Source organism: Poecile atricapillus, chromosome 4 (assembly GCF_030490865.1).
Source record: "Poecile atricapillus isolate bPoeAtr1 chromosome 4, bPoeAtr1.hap1, whole genome shotgun sequence".
NCBI classification, from domain to species: domain Eukaryota; kingdom Metazoa; phylum Chordata; class Aves; order Passeriformes; family Paridae; genus Poecile; species Poecile atricapillus.
In genome coordinates, this window is record NC_081252.1 from 44,316,494 (window position 1) to 44,338,673 (window position 22,180).

The following is a 22,180-nucleotide window of genomic DNA, read 5'->3' on the forward strand; positions in this document are numbered from 1 at the left end:
TTGTTATCCTGTGATTTGCCTTCATAAACTAATTCTCCTGCTTGCTTTTGATGAAACCAAGGGAGATGGAGAAGGTGGTTTGATTTAGCTTTCTGATTTGCTCTGTAGCTGTGGTTTTCAGCATGTGTGCTGATCACTGTTTTGGCAAACCCTATTTTGGTCATAGAACCTTCTGCATCCATTAAAAATAGAGGCAGTAGGTCTTTCTTTGCTTCTTGGGCAAAAAGATTTCTATAATGGTTGCCCTTTTAGACAATAACTTCCTTCTGAACGTAGCTGGCTAATCAGCTGAAGTTTTTGCACATGTTCAAATTCTACTCAATAGCAGCCAGAGAGGAGTATTTTGCTGTTTGTCCTTTGACCTCCTTAAACTCTAGAAACAAAACAACAAAAACCTTGTATCAATCATGAAAAGTTGCATAAAATACTTGATGGGTGTTTTGAAGTACTTTTGAAGCGGGAGGTGGATTTAGTTGCAGCAGCTGTTCAGATTTATTTCTGGCATTAGCAGCACATGTCCCATCACACTACTGCCCTCCAGAAGGCAAAGGGTTTTTCGTGCCTGTTCTGCTTTTTTGGAATAGCAACCCCAGGGTTTCTTCTGAGGACAGAGTGCTCACAGATGAATGGGATGGAAATCTGCATTACTATAATGTAAAATCAACACCCTTATACAACAACACAATGGCCCACGACCTCCAGGCCAAAGAAACCAATCCACAAAACCCCGCTTCTTTTATTTTTGTTTCTGAGCTCTCCCTCTCTGGGATTTTGGCCGTTCCTGAGGCAGCAGCAGCAGCACACAGGGGTGCACGTCCTGTGGGAGTTGCTCATGCATCCAAAATGGCTGGGACGTGGGTGGCCTTTGCTGGAAGAGAACATTGCGCTGGGTTTTGGTTGAAAATGTGCAAAGGTGGGAGTAACGTCCCATCTTCCGCCTAGGCGCATATTGCTTTTTCTCCCTGTTTCGGGGCCCTAAAGCGTTGGCAGCTTTTCGGGAAGGGAGGGGTAGGGAACGGGCCCCGCGTTGCCATGGCAGCGGGCGGGCTGTCGCGCTTCGGCGCTGCCGGAGGTGCCGCTCGCAGGTTCCGCGTCCCCGGGGGCTGCCGGGCCGGGCCGGGCGGTCCTTCCCCGTTCGGCTCGGTTGCTCTCCTCACTGAGGGAGAAAAGCCTCGTCAGCAGCACGGGGCCGAGGAGGCCGCGCTGCGCTCCCGCCTGGCCGGCGGGCGGGTTGTAGCGGCGGGGCCGCGCTTCCCCCGGGAGGCGCGGGTGGTGCCTTGCCCCGGGTGCTCGGCATTAGCGCGGGCTGCCTGCAGCGGGCCGGCAGCGAGTGACGCTGCTGGTGGAGGCTGAGCGTCTCTGCAGCGTTTCGGGGGCGCAGAGGCGGCCGGGGCGCTCCCGGCGCTGGCTGAACGCGGTGGTTCGTGTCTCACGGCATGGCTCAGCCCGGCCGCTCCTGACGGCCCTAGAAAGCTGCAGAGCTTAGTGGCAAAGCGAGTAAGTCTAGTCTATCAAAGCACTTCCTTTGAGGTTCTTTGTTGCTTGTGCTGGAGGGCAAAAGAAACAACATTTTTAAATAGCTTGCAAAATTTCAAAGCGTATTTAAAACACTGTGAAACATCTCGTCGCTCCTTCTGTGTTGTTTCTTCTCAACGTTTTTAATAGTTGTCCTGCTGCAAAATAGAAATATAAATTTTCCAGACAGGTGAGTGAGACTCCAGGTGAAGCCTTGATCAGCTACTGCAAGATCTGTCCAGTGTTTTCTTCCAGCTTTAGAATGGAAATTGGTATTAGTGCCTACACTGATAATGCTGGAAATATCTCACTCCAGCTCCCATAAACTGAAAGTAGGGCCTAAGTAAAAAATCTTCCTGAAGTTGCAAGATACTCTCACACTGTACAATTGCTTGTACTGGTTGCATCACAGGTCAGACTAAAAATTACAAGCCAGGCTGTTTTAGGATTTTTAGATCTTAATCTTAAAATCTGGGGCAGTCCTTGAGGGATAAATTATGCATACATAGTACACCTGATGTGTTGGACCTGCTGCACATGTGAGATAAGACTATATGCATATAGTAGCTAGTTTTCAGTCATCGGGCAGCCTGAGTTTCCAGGCATCTAAAAAAGCGGGTAATTACTTCAAAAATATGGGAAAGGTCTGCATGTGCAAGCTTGCATGGGTCATGGGATTGCTGTGAATAATGTAGCAAGTCTGTTGCCACCCAGTATCATCCTTCCTTTCACCCCTCCTTCCCCCAGCAGATATTTCCAGACTTCTTTTTGTATTTTTTTTCTAGTCGCTTTCTGAAACTTATTAATAGCTTTGAACACTTGTGAATAAACTAACCAGTAGACCACTTGAGGAGAGTGGTCTGAGTGATGTCTACACTTGCAAAATCAAATGACTGAGGACTCCAAAGATATGAAAGTTGTTTCAGAATTCATCTCCCATGTAATAGCTCAGGAGGTAGCCTGCATTTCATTCCATTACTTAGGAGCTGTTAATGAAAGCAATACCTTATTTTACAGTATTATCGGTAAAAGGGTGCATGCCAGACAAAGACAATTTACAACCTATTTATTTTCAGCATTCTCCTAATGCCCATTATTGGGAGCAAAACCCATCTCCTGACAGACCAGCTTCTTAGTTCCCTTAATCCTGCAACAAAGTGATAATCCTTTATTTGTGACCTCATAGGCTGTTGCTACAGAGAATGCTGTGATATCAGAAAGCCAGTGCTGTGACTTCACTGTTGGTAGAAGCCATAGTTGAAGATGACCCACTCTGGAGGCCTGGGGGGCAGTTTATATATTTTTGGTATTCTGCAAGTGCTTCCTAAGGAGCACTATTTGGCAAACAGAATTGCGTAATGTCTGTCTACCTAGGTGATGAATGAGACAATCAGAGGCTGCGTGTGAGGGGAAAATATGTGGTGATTATGTTTTCAAGGTAATTGGTAATTTCTGCCCTTGAAAGAAGTTATGTTATCAGGAGGAAAACTGTCACTGGGAAGATACACTAGGCTTTTGTATGCTCAGTCTCCAAAGATATCATGAAGAATACCAGTAATATATTCTCTAAAAGCAAGAACTTCTTACTCTTAAGAGTATAATTTTGCAACTCCCAAACTTTTCTTGGAAACACTAATTTCATCAAAACTTCCATTGAATAATGTTTGTCAGGAGCAAGGCAAAAGACATGTAAATTACATTCAAGCCTCTGTGCCCTAAAGTAGACTTTTAGGCTCTTGTTTGTAAACTGAATTGTGAAGGAGATGTGTCCAAGACTGTCAGGTATTTCCAGATATCTTACATGCCTGGATTCTTTTTACATTTGAGTGTGAGCTTTTGTGCCATGTTCCAGAAATGAGTGCCTAAAATTAGGCTTCTTGGTAAGTCTTGATTTTAAGAAGTACTGATAGTACAGCAGCACTCAATGGAGATAAAGGGAAATGAAAATCTACATCAGTTTTGAAACTCAAGCTGTGACTATTATATTAGAAACAACATATGGCAATAGAAGCCACATTTGGCTCCTTTACTATCTCTGCCTTTTTCCATAACAGGGAGATTTTACGGAAATAGTACTTGCAACTCTAAATGTCAATGGTTATATACTCTTGAAGACTGAAGGTATCGGAACCCAGAAAAAGAAAATACTAGTAAAAAGTTAATTCCTTTGTTTAAACATCCAGTTTTTGAATGCTTTAGGGATCATATGATTGAAAAACAGAAAGACATATGCTTGCCTGTAACAATTAGTATTTTATTTTTGCTATTGATAATTCAATTTTTAACTTTCACCTTTTTATGCATGATACAAAAGGTCATGCAGATGAATTTAGCAGGATTATGTGTGTACTACCAACCTCATTGATAAAACTTCTGAAAGTCGTGTAGGCTAAATCAGGTTAAAGAAAACACTCTTACTCCAGAATAAATGGCTATTTACATAGGTATAGCTACACCAAGATAGTTCTGACAGTAAATTAGTCTTTTAGACCAAAGCCCTGAGGTCAACTTCTGTCTTATCCTGTTACACAGGTGTTCTCCAAATTATGTTCCGATCATGCATCAAACTGGATACTGCATAACAAATCTGTGTTGGAATAGCTCAGTTAAATGCAGTACCAGAGATGAAATACCACAGTTTAAAGCAAATATTCACACACATTATACATAGGCATTGCAGATCATGCAGGACACCCTTTGCGTAGCCTCACATTTTCAAGTTCTTGTGGATTACACCATCTTTGTATGAAACTACACGTGCACGTGTGTTTTGAAGAGCTGCTCATAAAGCAGCAGAACACTTCTAAAGACAGTATTGGTGATGACATGCTTAATTGCTTTCATATGTTTCTGTTCAGACTGCCCAAAACATTAACATACTCCCTTAGTGATGTTGTATGTGTGTCTTATTAGCATGCACACTACTAATTTACCCTCAGCTTTCTTTACTGTCCTGTAAGCTCCCACCCTTCCCCTAGCTTTGATCTTTCATCATGAAAACTTAGAAGCAGTCTTTTGGTAATGAAGCTAAATGTTTATTTTAGAACAAAATTCTTAGATATTCTGCCTGTTGCAGACACTGGGAGGGGAGGAGGGCTCTTTCCAAGGCGGTGTAGTAATATGCAGGTACCCTTGGCAGGAGCCTGGCACTCTGCTGGGGATGCTGCCTTTGCTGGGTCATTGGCACCTGGGCTCAGCCTTGGGGCTGCAGCGAAAGATATTTTTGTTCTTTCGGGCTTTTAATTGAGACTTTGATTGGAGGCTTTCACTGAATCCTTTGTGTGACAGGGGCTGAAGGTCAGCCCAGAAAACAAAACAAAGGCAAGCACCAAGTGGATGCAGAGCACATGCAGATCAGCTGTCACAAAACAACTGTTCTTTGTTCATTTCTTTGCTTATTCCAGCAATTCTGTAGATCCTTATTTTTTTCCCTGGCCTTCTTAAGGCTGGAGGTACTGGTTTTATTTCTTACCATTTGGTTGTTATTTCTGCTTCCATTTAGCCCTGCTAAGCATTTAGATTCATTTAACAAGTCTTCTTTCAGAAGTAATATCTCAGATGCTACATTGCCTGCTTCAAGAATCAAACAAAATCACCTCTTTCCTCACATTTCCTTTTAACCTTTCCTGTGTTCTTTCTTTCTTATATTTTTTCTTGTTTTTCTCTCCTGTCTTTTTCTGCTGCTAATTCAACCTTTATAGCCTAGGTTTTTCTTCAGGTAGCCTCTATATCATCTCTTTAAAACTTGTTGCAAGTCAGATACGAAGAACAACAGGGGTTTCAAAAAGTGCATTCAGAATTACTTGCATCTCCTGCAGATACTTCTGAGGGCTGGTCTGTGCAGCAGTTCCAGCCTCACAAAGGGGGTGGCCAGGTGAGAGAGGGGCATGTACCATCCCCTTCACCATGTGCAGTGCCATGTTTACTAATAATCAGAAATGCTTTTGAAGCAGAGAGCCTTCTCAAGCTCTGGTTCTGACCGAGATACTTTTTACCTTTGTTAAGTAGGAGGTACCCTCAGGCCCATAAGATCTGGATGAGTTAAAGTGCTGCCCGTGGAGGTTGCTTTTTGAAAGAATATGATGGTTACTATAAGGCCTTTTTTCTTATGGCCAAGAGAAAGGAATTACAACATGGTGACAATATGCAAGAAATTAGTTATTTTGTTTTAAATATGTATTAGAAAATAACTATCTTGCTATGGCATAAGATGTAGTAATTCGGAGCTTGGGTTTATGTATCCCCTATGCTTTGATCTCAACAGTTTTTGATACATCTTTTCTCACTGTGTCCTCTGGTTACTTGTGAAATCTGTTAAAGAAATTATCTTGATGCTCCTTTTGCTAGCCTTTTGGTTTAGTTCAGTTAAAGGTGAGATCATCATCAGCTGCAGAGATCATCTCAGGAATCTAGCCTTGATATCCTAGTTTAGGTCTCTATACTGAATAAGAGGGCAAAGAGACAACTATTTTTATGTGCTCTCATCTTTCAGAAAACTGGGTCATAGCGACACTCAGGGAGCACAAGAACTCCACGCTCTAGTGCTTTATAAATGCTTGGTTAAAGTCCAAAAGAAAACTCTTGTCAAGCTCTGTTTAGTATACAGAGGAGAAAAAAGGATGGCCACTTCTGGGCCCTCTAAATGGTTAATCGTGCTTTGTGCAGCTGGGAATCAATACCAAATGTTTGGGGTTTAATAGCTATATTAAAAATCTGAAGGATGGAATGGATAATGAAGTGGTAACCCTGTCTTGTCAGATCACAGTTGTTCAGGTTCATTAAGACTGCTGAGGAGGATTTCAGGAGGGACTAACGACAGCTGAGTGAAACAGCTGAGCAATTCTGCAGAATAGTGACATCAGCACTGTAGTATAAAGCAGTGCAGAGAGCACTGACAAAATAGTGCTTAAATTTGTTAAGTTTTGTGCTTTTTTAGGAGCATGGTCTCTGCGTGTTGCTGGAGTCAGTAGTGAATGCGTTAGATGAGTCAGGAGTGGAAATTAAAAGCCTAAACTTCTGACTATAAATGAGGAGGTACGTAAGAAGTCATGCAAGAGAGGTTACTCTGTGAAATCGGTAATTCTATCTTTTTGGATACCGTGTTTGGTTTTATGGCTCATGTACAGGGCAATTTTCAGATTCCTGAAATTTCATTTAAAAGTGATGGAGCAGTAGGTAGAGCGGTATTACTGTTTTAACAGTAGTAAAACATCTGTTGTATTTTAATTTTAGTTTTAGGTTTGGTTTAGCTTAGTTTAGGTTTTAGTTTACCACTTCCTGTAAATAAGCGCTCAGTAAAATTCAAAAATTAAAAATTTGTGAAATGGGTGGAAATATTTCATCCAGTGAGTTGTTTAATTGTGGGAACCCCTGGTTCCAGGTACTGCCACTTATCTGGGGGGGTAGGTTTCAGTTGCTGTTGCTGATTGCCATACTCATTGGCATAAATAGTCAAAATATGTCAGTCCCTGAAGACCTCAAAAGAACTGTTTCTGTCTGGAACAAGGGCATTTCCCTTTAAGGTGCAGTATACACTAGTGGTAATGTGTGCAGTTGGATTTCTAATGCTTCCTCTAAGATGATTGATGAGCATGAGGAAGGCAGCAGATTTGGTGTGTTGCTGAACTGTTGTGCCATGGCATTTCCTTTATTCCCATCCTCACAGCTAATCCCCACACAGAAGAGACCAAAGGACAGAATTTGAAAGAATTTTGAACCACTGTGGGAAGCAGGGGTCATTGCATCTACCTCATGCAGGTAGAACTTAGAGGCAGAATATACTAGTATGGCTTCTTCATGTATTGAGGTGTAAAATATTTCAATTTCACTTTAAAGTACATCTTCTTAAAGGTACTCCAGCCATATTGAAAACTGCTTTCGACCACAGGGAAAAAAATGACCCAGTAAACTCTCAACTGCTGAGTCTTTGGAGCATCTAACCTTTTTTTTTTAAAAGCACTTTGGCACTAATTTAATTGATTCCATGCCTGGCCTTTTCATCAGTTCTCTCCTAGCCAGGAAAAACTGGGCTGTTAAAGGCTGCTGCAGTACCATGGGACTTGTGTTCAGTGTTGCAGGTTCTTATTTTAACCTCATGTTATCTGCCAGTCATCACTATTGGTTTGAAAAGCTGTAACCATGGCAGTACTGTCTTTGGGCTGAAAATCTTTCAATGGTTACAGCAGTCAATATAGATGAGAGAGAGTGTGCTATGTCTTTGGGTTGTGTTGCTAATTATCACTTTACATTTCAAGAATTTTTTCTTCTGACTAGATTATTGCTGAATGTTTGCTGCAGCATCTCCAGTCACACTGCAAATGTGTTCTGGCTAAACTGAAGAGGATAGTGAAGAACATGTGGTTAAGACCTTCAACAGCCATGTTTTGTGCTTTCAGCAGTGTTTGGAAAGGAGTATTTTTCTATGTGTTTTTAAAATTTCTGTCCTATAAGGAAACATCTAGGTTTATCTTTGTTGGGTTTTGTTTCCTTTGTTTCTCATTTGCCTACTGTCTCTTGCCAAACCTCCTCTAGTGTCAGATTTTTTAAACGCTTCTATCTTTTCTTGCATTTGCTGCCAGAGAACAGGCAGGCTTTGTTTTGGAGGGGGTGTGATATTGGTGTGGTTGATTACAATATAGCATTAACATTAGTCAAATTAATTTGATAGTAGCAGATTTCTATGAAAAAGCCCCAAACCCTCCTCCCTTCTCATTTTGTGGTCCTAGCAACAAAATATGTTAGAGAATTAATCTCTGTGGTTTAAAATATCACATACTTTCTAGTGAGCTATAATTTTAAAAAGCTTCATTTGGTAGTTGAATTCTAAAAAGACACAATTGTTTTACCTAGTGGGATTTTTGGGGGAGGGAGTTGCGTTGGTTGCCTTGGTTCTTCCATTAAGACTTGATGTTTTCATTCAAATGCTGTTTCCTGGGTGGTTGTATGAGCAAGTGTCACACTGGGTAGAGATTCTGTCCTGCACTGGGTGACACTTAAAGCATTGTTGGGTTTTTTTGTCTTAGGTTTTGAGATTCTTTTATAGAATGTAGTAAGCAGAGATGCTTAAAAATGGATAACAGCTGAGAATAATTGGATTATCAAAGATCCTTAATCATATCCACAGAGTGAACTATTAAAGATCATGGTCTTGGGAGTCAAAACTAGGAATATTTGCTTCAAACTCACTTGTGGTCAGCATAAAAAGGTTAACTGAAACTGCTTGCTCAGTTGTAGGGTGGCAGCAAGCCACCAATAAAATACAGCTGTGGGGGAAAAAGCAGGGTATAAGGCAGGCTATTTCCATTAAAAGTAAGGAAATTCTAATTTCCTGGTACCCGATGCAGGTGGGAGGTTAGCTGGAACACTAGAATATGGTGCAGAATTCTGGTTGTTGCTTTTAAAGGAAAGTTACGTAAGTTAAATGTAGAAGAGTCCTCGAACAGGATTAAAGGGACAGGAAGGGCAGACATACAAAAGAACACTAGAAGAGTGAGATTTTTTTAAAAGCCAGTGGAATGAGATCTGAAGGAGGGGAGGTGTGTTCTTTGGTAATAAATAGGGGTGTAAGCAGCAGGAGTGAAAAAAAATAAAGAGAAAGGATATTTAGCTCCTGGACAACATTAGCACAAAAACAGATGGGCATTACTTGCTGGGATTTTAGTGAACTTAATACCCTGATCATGTTTCCTCTTGTGATTTCTTAAAGAACCAGGAGATTTGTTCAGGTAAGTCAAGTGGAACTTATTAGCATATTGCAAGTAAGTTGTTGTTAGTGGAGCACTAATATGTCAAAATTTCTAGTATTAAGAGAGTTCCTAAGGACATGGAAGTGTAAGCTGGTATCTTTCTGATGTTCCTTAATCTGGTTTCTTCTGAGGCCACAGGGTTCATGGGCTGTGCTGCTAGTGTAGTGTCTGGGTGGTTCCTGCTTTGTGAACTAGGTTCTTGTAGAGGTGATCATGATGACCAGCATGCTCAGGTGTTTGGAACATGTTTCTAGTAACACCAGGGTTGCAAATTTGGTCTCTTTATGAGCTATTTACTAGTGTTTGACTTGCTGATCCTTGTGGGTCCCTTCCAACTCAGAATATTCAATGATCCTGTGGTAGATACCTATGGTCTCTGCAGCTACGACTGCTGAGCACTGATGGCTGATTTTAGCCTGTGAAATTTGGGTAGCTGGTACAGGCGAGATGGAATTGCACCCTTGATAACCTTCTTTGCTTCTTTTGACCATGTTCTTTTTAAAGCTTTTTTGTTTTCTGTCATGTGCTATCGTGTGTGTGTGTGTGTGTATGTGTGTGCCATTTTAGCATATTCCTTTCCTTATCTTGAGTTTCCCTTTAGTGATTGGGAAGTTGCTGTGGCAAAGGAAAGGAATCCCAGGCCCTGACTCGGGAGGACTGAGGGATATATCCAAGCTAATGTAGAGTTTGACAAAGGAGTGTGTGCAAAGAAAGAAATTGAGATTTTTAGTTTATCTGCTTCCTCAGTGTGTGATGGGGATTGGTGTTAGGCTATACTGTATTTTCTACTGGTGTGTTTGGATGCACATGAATATGCATGGAATTATACAGAAAGAAGTATGTGGTGTGTTTGTACTGTACACTGTCAGTAAGGCAGCTTTTGTTTTAGTACCAACCTCTGTTGTTCTGCAGGGGGAGATGTGGGATGGAGGAACAGAGTATCTGCCCTGGCTGGGGAGTGCATGTGGTATTTAAGCTAGGCCTTCCTCTTGTGAGGCCACGCTGCTGTAACATCACTGATGAAGGTAGCACTGGTTTGTCCATCAACTTCAGCTCTTCTAAACATTCTCATTTATATTTTCCCTACTGCTGGTCTCTCACTTTTGCTCTCTGCTATGCTTGAAGATATCAGGTACTTGCTGTTGTTAATACTGATTAAAGGGCTGTGTAATGGTGCTGTAAACTGATGAATTTGAGCAAAGACATGCCTAGGTGCATGCACACACGATGTCTGTGCACCCTAGACACATGTGCATGCTTGGTGCATTCCAGGTACCTGGTAGGCATCACACATGCAAGAGGAATTGTCTCTGAAAGAGCTTGTAGTTGTATTAGTCTGTTCAGAATAGTTGAGTTGGTCCTGAGCATATAATATGGGTTCAAGTGCTAGAGAAATTTGTTAGAGAGAAAAGATATCTAGAAATGCAGTATTATCTTTAGGTTTCTTCTGCCGGTGTTTTAACTTTGGTGTTAGTTGCAAGACTACTGCCTCAAGAATTTGTCCATGTCTGTGAAAACAGTGCTGCATGCATGAGCCCATTTAGCTTTGCATGAAGGTTGTCTGGTGTAAAGGGGAAGAAGATTGAAGCTGTTGTTTTTACTTTCAGTAAGTGCTTGTTCTAATTCACTTTTAAATTTTTCTTCATGGGGTTTTGTTGCTGTAAAATAGGACAGACAACCTGAATTTCCAAAGGACAATCCTAGGGAACCCAAAACATTGTAAATGCCAAGCTGGATTCATTAGAGGTGGTGTGGCTGATGCTGCAGCTCCAGGGAAGGCAAAAATACTGTAAAGCTGAAGGAAGATTTCCTGGAAGGAGGCCTTTCAGGCCAACGAAAATTGACTGTGTCTAGCAAGCCCCCAGTTTTTAATGTTGAGATTATGGCTACTGTGTAACTGCCAGGGTGGCAAAGCATCCCGTTAACCTTATGCTTGTAAATTAATCTGCTATATGGCTTTGCTGCCTAACAACCACCACAGACCTGTAACCAAAAATGATTGTTAGTTGTATAACCCAGCTATTCACTTGTCCTCTTGAAATGCACAGATCTGTTTTAGGCTTGATTGGGCTCCTTCTCTGCCAGGGTTGTTGTGGAGCCAGGGAGGTGGTGACTTTTGTATTTAATTCAGTCCTGAGCACCTGGTGTGTTCATTTGGGGAAACATGTAGGAGAAGTGCCTGTTCCAGCATAGAACAGGTGGGTCCTAAAATGCTGTGTTTCAAAATTTTATGGATTATGTGCCTTCCATGCTTCAAACTATTTAAAATGCTTGGAATGTAGGAACCTTTTAAAAAGTGCTTTGTTGCAAAACTTTTCTTTTTGTATCTCCATTTTGGCATATTGGTCTGATTTTGATGATTAGGTCATGACTAGAAATAGTTACTTTTCAGTAAAGGCAATTTTAAATGTTTCCTCCTTTTAAAACATTTAAATCTCAGAACAACCAAAAAATGTTCCTCTGAAACAGCATCATCTGTCTCTCATCTCATACACTATTCCTATTTCTTCTGTATCTTCCTGATGCTTTACCTTAGCATATCCTCACCAAGCAAAGGAAAATCCAGCCCTGGGAGTGAGATCCTGACACAGTGACCTCGTTCTGAGCATTACCTTCTTTGTCAGTGGTAGCAGAAGCTGAAGCAGCTCTGCTGGCCCTCGGCACTTGGAGCAGTTTGACATTTTCTGTCTGGCATGGTTTCAGGGCTCACTTTGTTTTAAGCCCAAATGGTGAATGGGATAATGAAAAATAAGCTCACAAGAACTTGTCCACTGCTTCTAATTTTTTTGATTAATAGTTCACAGAAGCACAACTTTGATCTAGTGTACAGCAGAGCTGCTTGTTACATTTAGGTCTGCAGCGTTCTTCAGGACTGACAAAAGAGAGTAAATCTTTCTTTTTAATTAATAGACCTAAAATTGGTAAGTGTCATGATAAATAGTGAATAGTTAAAGCAAATACTGCTCTGTGTAAGTATCTGTATGTCAACATATGTCTGTGCATTTATGTTTCTGTGTATAGGGGGAGTTGTGCATTACATCAAGAAGATATGTTAGGGGTGATTTTTTTTATCTTGACTAGAGGGTTAAAGCTTTAACTTGCTTTTGCTAATGCATGTAAATAGCTTTCTTGTCCACTTAATGAGAAGGCTGGCTTGTTATCCTGTACAATGCAGCTGGGCACTGTTCCAGAAGCATAGGCACTTCATTTCAAAGACAAAGAAGCCAGCGCAGACACAGGGAGAAACCTGGAACATTGCGCTGTGGATTTTTTCAGAGCGATGACTCATTTCAGTTCACAAAGGATTCTGGGCAGGGTAGTGAGAAGTCAGGTTGGCTGATCCATTCCTATGACTTCACTTTGCAGAGAGCCAGGGAGAAGAGGAGTGACACTGCAGAATCCTGAGGCACTGCAGTGGAGAGGTGCTTTGCAAAGACTGTGAGTGCCTTCGGAACAGGGGGTGGTATTAGAACGTGATTTCAGCCATGCCATGAAAACAGGGCAAAGAGAAAGAGATGTTTTCAAAACACTGTGTGGGAGTTATATTTGTAGTCCCTTTTAGATTCTTCTCCACCTCCTCTGTAATTTCTTAACCATTTATTTCTCATGCTTATGTGAGAATTGCGTGAAATAATGTTCCTTTCAGTGGACCTGCTTAGATAACTGCATTTTTTTCTTAAGTATACCCCTATTTCCTGCTTTAAGAGGTGGGTGTTTAGCATATTAATGCCTAAAAGCATGCTTTGTTTTTCTTCTTTCAGGTCCTGTGGCACTGACCTATGCTGCATTCAGCCAGCTTCCACAGTGATATAAGGCCCCAATATGCACATTGTTGTTACATCACAGCTTCTCTGGATACTGTACTGGAGCATGGAACCAGACCATAGGGGTTCAGGTAAGTCCCCCTTTTTTAACATATTGTGTGCCAGGAATATAGACATGAACATTTATTTTAAAATGCATTTGAAAAATATTGTTTGGGGAAACACATTCTAAAGCACACAATATATTAAAAAAACGCAGTCCCCCCCACACCTCCTTCCCAGGACAAGCAACGCTACAGGAATCTCAACTGAATCCTCTGGGAAAGTTCCGTGCTCCAGCAGAAACTTTTTACGATCATTGTTGTAACACGTGCTGGGATATCACTTTGGATCAGGAGGCAGCTGGCCACAGGACATGAACAAAGAAAAGGAAAATTAAATCAAAGGAAATACACAGGATGAATACATGTAAGACAAATCTGCTGACTGTGGGTAATTTAGCACCTGTTTCTGAAAGTTAGTGCCACGCGGTGAACCTGGAGATCTTGATTTTACCTGAGTCTGGATGATTAAAAAGATCAATTTGCACAGTTGAAGTTAGTAACTAGTAAGGAATTAGAATTCTGTTTAGGTTTGTTATATTGGTTATACTAAGTTTGACATGTTTTCTTCAGGCTGTGTAGATTTCGGATGGTCACATTCTTGGAAGTGTTCATTATTTATTTTGGTGGGTGTGCAGTTCAGATACGCAGAAGGAGCTTGCTGGTTAGTGAATGAATGTGTTACTGCATTTGTTGAGCCTTTGTTTAAGCTGCTCTTAAATAGGAATAAATGGAAAAATCTTTAATACATTATTTTTATTGTTGTTACCCGTTCTCTAATATGTGTAGCTGGCCAGTAAACACAACCTGCAGCTTTTTTCATAAAATACTCCAGGAAATGTAGCATAAAAGGAGGATTTAGGCTATGTCTGGAAACAGCACAAGCAACATTTCTTCTAATTTTTTTTGTTTCTGATTTTGCGAGTGAAATGTGATCTTTTCTGTATTAGCATGCTAGTGCAGATTCAAGGTATTTCATAGTAGTCTGGTTAATACCAGAGAAATCTGCATATTCTTCCTTTTTCTCCTTTTGTTCAATCAAATGGGAGCATCAAACTTACAATGGCAATCATATATTCTTGTCATGAATTCACATTAGAATGAGTTTGCTACATCTATGTAAGTATTCTTTAATTAGCATAATTCAGTCAAGTTGGGGTTTGGGGCAAAAAGGGGGTAATTGTGCAGCCCAGGCCAGACATATAACTACTTCAGCATCTGTCGCTTCATTAATTAAGTCAATCTGAAAGTGTACTTTTTCTAGAAGAGACTTTTTGCTTTCAATATATTGGGAAAAAAATTATAATATTCTAGGCCCTCCTTTGCCCATTAATAATAGTTTTGTTTGAAAATGACCTTTCTGTAGTTCCTCCCAGGGTGAAATCATAGGCAAGTGTTGATCAGAACAGGATGTTGGCAAGAAAATTTTTGTAGGGGATTTCTGTTGCAACCACCACTACAATCATGAAGTTACTGTGCTCTGGCTCAATGTTTTCTGATTAATAATGTCATTCTGTAAGCAACAAAAGTAGTGAAGTCAGATTTCCCTTGACAGGTGCTTTTTGACTGGATTCTGCCCCATGCAGTGAGAGGCTGCTATGCCTGAAGCTCTGTATAGATGTAAAGTGTAGCAAACAATTGTTTTAGAATCACTACTCTTGTCTAGTGAGGCTCAATCTCCCTGACACAGACTGTGATTGTGCAAGTCTCATTTTCTGTGGAAACCAGGCTAAAAATTATGTTTAACGGTTGTCTTGAGCTGTAACAAACAAAAGATTAAAAAGGTGTTGAGAGTCTGAAGAAATGAAACTGGGCTTTGACTTCCTATACTTCACAGGATGCAGAGTGTAAATCAGGGGTCTTCTCCCTGTTTCAGAGAAATAGGGTGTATAAATTGTAATGTAGTATGATTTTGCACTGTAATTTCTTTAATTCATTCACAATGGTTCTACTGAATTGGTTCCATTTGTAAGTCAAGAGGTGATTTTTCAAGTAATCTTTATGCAAACTTCATGAGACAAAGAGTTTGACTTCCAAGTCACTTCTTTCCAGCAGTAAAATTACTAATAAAAATTCTGTCATCAGTATGTAGCTGATAGTTTAATTGCTGATACGTAGTACAGAATGTAGTCTGCCTCATTTTCTCACAAAATGTTGTTACCCAGACTTGCAGAGGACAGACACACTTGATACACTAGCACAGGAGAAGTTCTGGCTGGTATGGATTCAGGATATGGGAATTTTTATTCCCAGCCATGTTAGACTGTCAGTTTCTCATCTGTATGTTAAGGATAGTTATGGTTCCGAGTTTTTCAAGTGTTTGAAAACCATTGAAGAAAACTGCTATGTAAAAGCTAAGTGTTTATTTTATGGGCTACATAATCTTTTGTTCTAACTAATAAAAATAATTTTTCCCCCCAGGCTAGCGGTACAAATCCCCAAGGCATTAATGAGTACAATTCGTGTTCACTGTTTCTTATGTGCTTAGACATTCTTTAAAATTGAATGTCACTTAATATAAGGAGTCTAAAAAGCTTTTTTTTTTTTTGGTAAATTGTTTAGAGAGGGGTTTGGAAAGACATTGCAGAAACAGAGCTGAAGCTATTATATGTGTGTGTGTGTGTGTATATATGTAATATTTAAACAAAACATGCAGTCAGCTGGTGAAAACTGCTCTCTGAGCTCCAGTTTTCATTTAATTGGGAACACAAACATATGAAAGTTGAGGCTAGTAATTTGATTTCAAAAGAAAGCTGCTTGAGACAAGCATCAGTTAGAGCTAACAGGAGCCATATGCTAGATGTTTTATGTAAGTGATGTGGTCTTCAAAAAAATTAGGAAAAGCATATTTGCTTTTTTTTTTTTTTTGAGCAGATCTTTCCTAAAGAAGTTGTAGTAAACCTTCTGTTCAACAGCCTAACAGTAGTTATGTGTGTAATTGATGTTAATATATTATATCATCTCGTAGATGCAAGATATTTGCTGTTACTGTGCATCAAAGAAGTTTGTTGACTTAAGTATAACCACAGAGTGCATGTAATATCCCAGAGCCACAGGACAGTCAAGATAAAATCTGGCAAATTAGAGCTTCCCTGAGTAAGGGGAGTTTGGCTTTCTGTCACTAGGTCTGTTCAAAATATGTGCTAGCCTTTTTAAACAAGAGCTAGTAACTGTCTCCAGCAGACAGTTATGAAGAACAAGCTATGGAGATCATTCTATCACAGCAGAGGCTAAACGACAGTTTCCTTGTCATAATGAAGAAGGTCGAAGAGCGCTCTGTGGAAAAGAATAAGGCTTAACTCATGATATTCCCTAACAAACAAGAAAGGCCCTCACATAAACCAATATTTATTAAACATTTCTATTTCATTTAAAGCCATTTAAATTATGATTTTGTGGGCAATTATAGTAATCTTTGTAGTTAATTAAATGGTTGTCAAGCTCCCAAATATTTGCAAGCAGGATGTGTGTTACCGTGGTACACTAACTCTAATGTGCTGTGCTAGAAATTGTGTTAACATTAAGGAACCAATACTGAATATTTTATATTGAGGAGTTATGTGAGGTATCATTAGTATTTCAGTGGGAATTCCTTGCTTGTTCCTGGTGACAAGAGTCCTACAGGCAGAGGTCAAATTCCGTGCAGACTGAATGTCTTCTGCTCACTAACCTAGAAAGCAATTCCATGCTGAAGACCTGCTTTAAAAGGAAGAATTGTGCGAAGTTACTAAGATCAGGCAAATTTTATTATTTCTTAGCTTGCACTTAGCCAGTTTTAAGTTAAGAAGTCCCAGCTGGAAGTGATCTCAGAGGTGGATCTCTGCAGGCTCTTGGCAGTCAGGGGAGAGGGGTGGGCTGCTCCTGGGCATGAGCAGACCAATTGGTTTCCGAGTTCTTGTTCAAGCATCCCTCTGGGGCCAGCTACAAGCTGCAGAATGAAGCTTTAAGTATAAAACTTCTTGAGTCCCTTTCTCACTTTAGGAAGCTGTATAGTATGTACATTCTTTACATCCTAAGTATCATTCTGGTTAGCTGTGAATGGATCATTCCCATGCAAGGGAAAGAAAGAGGTCTTCCACCCACTTTCCCATCCTGGCACCTGTGTAGGTGACACTGAGAGTTCATGGCTGGGAACAGGCACAGGGGTATTCCTGACAGGCTGCTTAGGTTTAAGAAATTGCCAGGTCCTTAATGATACAGATAAAACAATTAAGAAGTTACTGCCCTTTACCTGGATGCCTTTAAAGCTGCTCTATCCGAGGCAAAACCAGGACACCAGAGAGCCCATTTCAGTGCCCAATGAGCCTGATAAGATTAAACTTCAACTGTGGCCAATATATGCCAATCTGTCTGACATTGCACTGAACTCAATTCAGTAGCTCTCACAAGGATACCCATGACACATAATCTTTGTGTTAAAGATGGTAATTTCTTAAATTACTTTGCTAAATCTGCATAATTCTTACCTTAATTCTGATTTTTCTTAGACATGAAATTAATCATTAAAGAAAGTGATCCCCTGTACAAAGTGTATGGTGACTGCTGATCAAAGTTGGTAAACTTATGTGTCTGTCTGATTACAAAGACTTGTCTATGAACAAGTTTAAACAGATGAAAGAACAGTTTAAGCAGATATAATTATTAGTAAATAGTAGTATAATAACTGTGATGTTCTTAATCCATACTCAAATGATGAGGGAACAAATGGTGTTGCTCCCAAAGTCATATGGAAGCATATCTCTCATGTTTTCCTGTAAGCTGTGTGTCATCTTCTTTGCCGTTGTCTGTAATGCATGTGGCAGGAATATACTTTTAGAAAATACACTTTCAGGTGTATTTGAGTAAAAAATGTCCAGAGAATGTTATATTTTAAGGTGATAATTCCATGGTGAGGTAAGAATGAGGAGGATCTTGGGCTTCACTTTGTTGAAGCTGGAAGAATGCTGTCATCCTGGGAAGGGAATGCAGCTTTGATCTGGTCAGGCCTGATTAAGCAAAAGCAATCAGGATATGGCATAGCATGAATGTGTAGTTTTAAATCATTCTTGTGTCTTGGGTAATGTGTATCACTGTTGTAGAGCAGATTGTAGAGCTTGTGATTGAAAAATATTGCTCGTAAGTCTCACTGAGACAGCTATGCAGTTTACTACTCTCACCAATTTTTTCCCTCCAAAGCACTGAGTATAATGCCAGAGTAAATGCATTTTGATAATCAATTTCATAAGTTGCTGCTCTTGTTTAGTAGACATAATAGGAATATAGAATTAATGGGGCAAATATTAGATCTTGTGAATTAAGGATGAAAATTTGAATTAATTTCTAGTAATTTGATTCATGATTTGATCACAAGGTGTTGCTTAGTGACAGCAGAAATAGGTTGACTTTCCTGATATTTCAAAGCCATTTAGGTAGCTCTTAATCCCTGGCTATTGACTGACCTGTGGCCAGAATAGGATTCATACTTAAGCACCCTTTGTTCTGTCTGTTACTCTTTATCACTCCTTTTCCACTGGCAAGGAAAATATTTTAGCCTGCTGCTTTCCTCTTTTTTGAGATCACTGGGGAGCTGTTACCGGTTCAAGAAGAGTTACAGAGCAGAATCAAAGATTTATGTACTTGGATAAAGCATGTTAAAATGCGCTTGTGTATATATAGTCATGCTAGTATTACAAAATTGTAATTTCTCCCATAACTTCAAGATCTTTTAATGATTTTTTTTTAAACTACAGGCTAATGAACAGTTTGTAAGACAAACATGAGAGAAGTTACAACCAACTTAATTTTTAGGCTGTCCTGAAAATCATTTTTCTTCCAAAAAAATACGTAGCTTGTTTATTAATATGTAGAGGTTTATTCAGGTTGTCAGTCTTTTGTATTTTGATGTTTTTGAGCCTATGAAAAGTGTTCTGTGCTTTATCAGCTGAGTTAAAATGTTATTCATTAACTTAGCAACATTTTTTTTGGTCTTTGTTACTATTAATAAAAAATACTATATCAAATGGAAATGGTGGGTGATCTATACTTTGAAAGGGGAATGGAATTTCCTCTTTTATATCCAGAGAAATATATGCAACTATTTTGTTTGTGCAGTTACCTAGTAGGATGTTAAGCAGGAGGCTTTGCAACCATAAGTGCTAATTTATTGGCATTTTTCTGAGTCTATTGTACCCTTTGAGAAACTATGTCGGTATAGTGTATATCTCCCATTTCCCAAAGTTCTCTGTGTCTTAAGTTTTGAAATAAGCTGATGGATGGTTCTCCATTGTAAGAGTTTTATCCCCAGCTCAGTACAAAAACTAGAGATCTCTGAATTTTCACCAGCTGTATCTCTTCCTCTTTGTCCTATGACCAGATTTTTAAACAAAGTGCTTCATTGCACATCTTTTGTCTTTTTACAGGTGATGTATCACCCATCAGCATGTCTCCCATCACTCAGTCACAGTTTATTCCGCTTGGGGAAATCCTTTGCCTGGCCATCTCAGCAATGAACTCTGCCCGAAAACAAGTCACACAAGAAGCATTAATGGAGCACCTAACCACCTGCTTCCCAGGTAACCGGTCATTAATAAATTATTGGTCAGATGAGCAAGTCTGTTAAAAGGGTAGTTAAAGAAGCCCCAGTACCTTCTGCATGGGAATATTGACTAATCCTGATGTTCTAACCAAAAATAAAAGGAGACACTAGGGTTCCAATTTTGGAACTTTTTCTTTATTCTTAAACATATAGAGAATTGAGTTCTCTTTGATAAGACCATTCATGTGAAATGCATTTTGCAGGACAAATTCTTGACTTTATGTAAGTAATAAAAATTACTTGGGGTACTAAATAACAAAATATTGTCTCGTTTCTTTTTTCAGAGAGTATCAGAATAAGCTTGTTTCTGATTTTTCTCACAAAATAACCTTTTTTATCATCATAGCCAAAGGAGTACAGGGTTTCTTTAGTAGCTATGGAGACCAAAGCATGATGTGTCATAGCCAGAGCAAACTCATTTCACCTTGTGGCTTTCAAGCCAGTTGTAGCTCACTCATTAGGGTTCTGTTGACATCATTCAACCAATTCAGGTGTCATTGTCCAATCTCCGAAGAGGTAACCTCATGGAGGTCTCTGTAGAGACCTCTCTCCTAAAGACCAGGTTTCCCACACAACTGCATGGCTTCCTTCACCTAGAACAGGCTCTCAATGTGTGGCCTGATGCAAGTAGTAGAGTCCAGTTACAATGATGTGCCTGCTTCAGGGGGAGGTTATATTTAAAGTGAAAGGACCATGTCAGCCTGCTTTCCAGGAGTCCTCAGCTCCTACTTGGACACAGTTCTGGCTTTTGCTTCTGTACCGCCCTTGCTTGGAAAACACACAAAAAAAGACATCTCTCTCCACAACTAAACTAAATGTTCTGGAGAGCCATAGTTATCTTGGATTAAAGATACTGTAACATCACAAGACGGGAATCCTATAACAAGAATGTACTCTTGAACATGCTGCTTCTCTTCTGGCCATCTGTATCTGGAGTGGGTGAATCATGCAAAATGCATCTTGTAGAGACATTTTACATTGAAGCACTAAAGTGCAGGGCAGAGGGTTTACTGCTCAAGAGAGCAGAACTTTCTCATTTGTGCTTTGTGTGATCCTGGGCAAGATGTTTACCTATTCTGTGGCTGAGTTTACAGTTCTCTAAAGTAGTTGAGAAACTTCTCCATCGTACCTATTTTATAGCTGAAAAAAAGTAGCTAATTAAAAATACCTCAGTAGGAAAGCTACTGATGCATCTGTCTCATCTAGGCAGCCTAACCATAGCCATGTTTTGATGTCTGGAATTTTTTTTGCTTACATTTTAGAGCAAGAGTTACTTAAAGCCTTGAAATTTACGTGTCTTTTGCTATAACTGATACAGAGTTCTGAGAATTTAAAATACAATTCTTAATTGAGAGTTTGTTTGGAATAAACAATTCTATCTGACATTTAATAACTGCACTTTGAAAAAAATACTGCAAGCATATTTTGTAAACACTGGCTTTCTCTCCCTATTTGTAGTTTTGTTTATCAGGCTGATTTTGAAAATAGTGGTAAAAATTGTAAGGGTTAGAATGCAAAGAAGGCAAAGCTCATACAATGGTAATTCTTTTAATTAATTTTGATGATTTTTTTCCCCCAAGTTATCATTTTTATGTATGTTATGTACTAAAAGAATTTCATAAATTGCAAGTATTTTTTCAATTATTTTATCAATATTTTTATATAAACATTGTTGCATGGTGGAAATGCTAATTTATTGGTGGCATCCCTTGAGTTTCCTGGGAGCATGATTATGAGTTCACTTGGTGTGTTGTGCTATTCTTGTTAGACAGAACCAAACATGAAAAATAATTCAACTGGCTGGATTATTTTGTAGACGTTGCTCAGACGAAGCCTGAGGCAAGTTAGCACATAGTCTCTTGCTGCCTTTTTTTTTTCTCCATTTCCACTAGCCATTAACATGTGAATTTCTCACATGAGATTTAAAAAAAAAAAATGATAACCTCACTTCCCAAAATGTAGAGAAAATTATTTGAAGGAAAAAAAATGCACCCTTTGTTGCCCAATTTTTTTTCTCTTTCTCTAGAGAAATGCCTTTCTCTCCCACCCATGACATATTTAACATAGGAAGTGTGCATGTTCTCTCAGTGCATGAGGATTATCAAAAAATTTTCTCCTTTCCAATAAATAGAACTTCTTATGATGACACTTTTCACTTTTGCCCAAACCCCTCTAATAAATCACCTGTAGCACTTTGAGCTTCTGTATTCTTTGTGGCTACTGTAAAATACCTGATGTCCTCTCATATTCTGATAGTTTATTTTTCCTAAGTAGGTGCTGATGCTCTGAGGGAGAGAAGAGCATTGCCACTGTACATGTGGCATGTAGATGTAGATGTGTCTGTTATTATCACATAACCTCTCCGTATCTCCTCCTGTAGCAGCACTTGTCTGCCTGTGTTGTTTGTGCTTTAATGAACAGATGCTTCACTGAGTTTCATGGTGAAGATAAATTTCCTAAGACCCCAGATGCTATTCTCAA

At 39.6% G+C, this 22,180-nt stretch overlaps 1 protein-coding gene across 6 annotated transcripts in view; it reads left to right on the forward strand.

Moving 5' to 3' along the window:
- Positions 1–22,180, forward strand: part of STOX2 (storkhead box 2) — a 141,863-nt gene that overhangs the window by 103,082 nt on the left and 16,601 nt on the right. For 4 of the 6 annotated variants that reach the window (XM_058837644.1, XM_058837649.1, XM_058837645.1 and 1 more), the window contains exon 2: positions 19,524–19,676. In XM_058837644.1, the coding sequence (XP_058693627.1) occupies positions 19,524–19,676 (153 nt within the window). Of the gene's footprint in view, positions 1–12,894; positions 13,156–19,523; positions 19,677–22,180 lie in introns of those variants that run through there. The other 2 variants (XM_058837648.1, XM_058837647.1) reach the window with 2 other exon arrangements.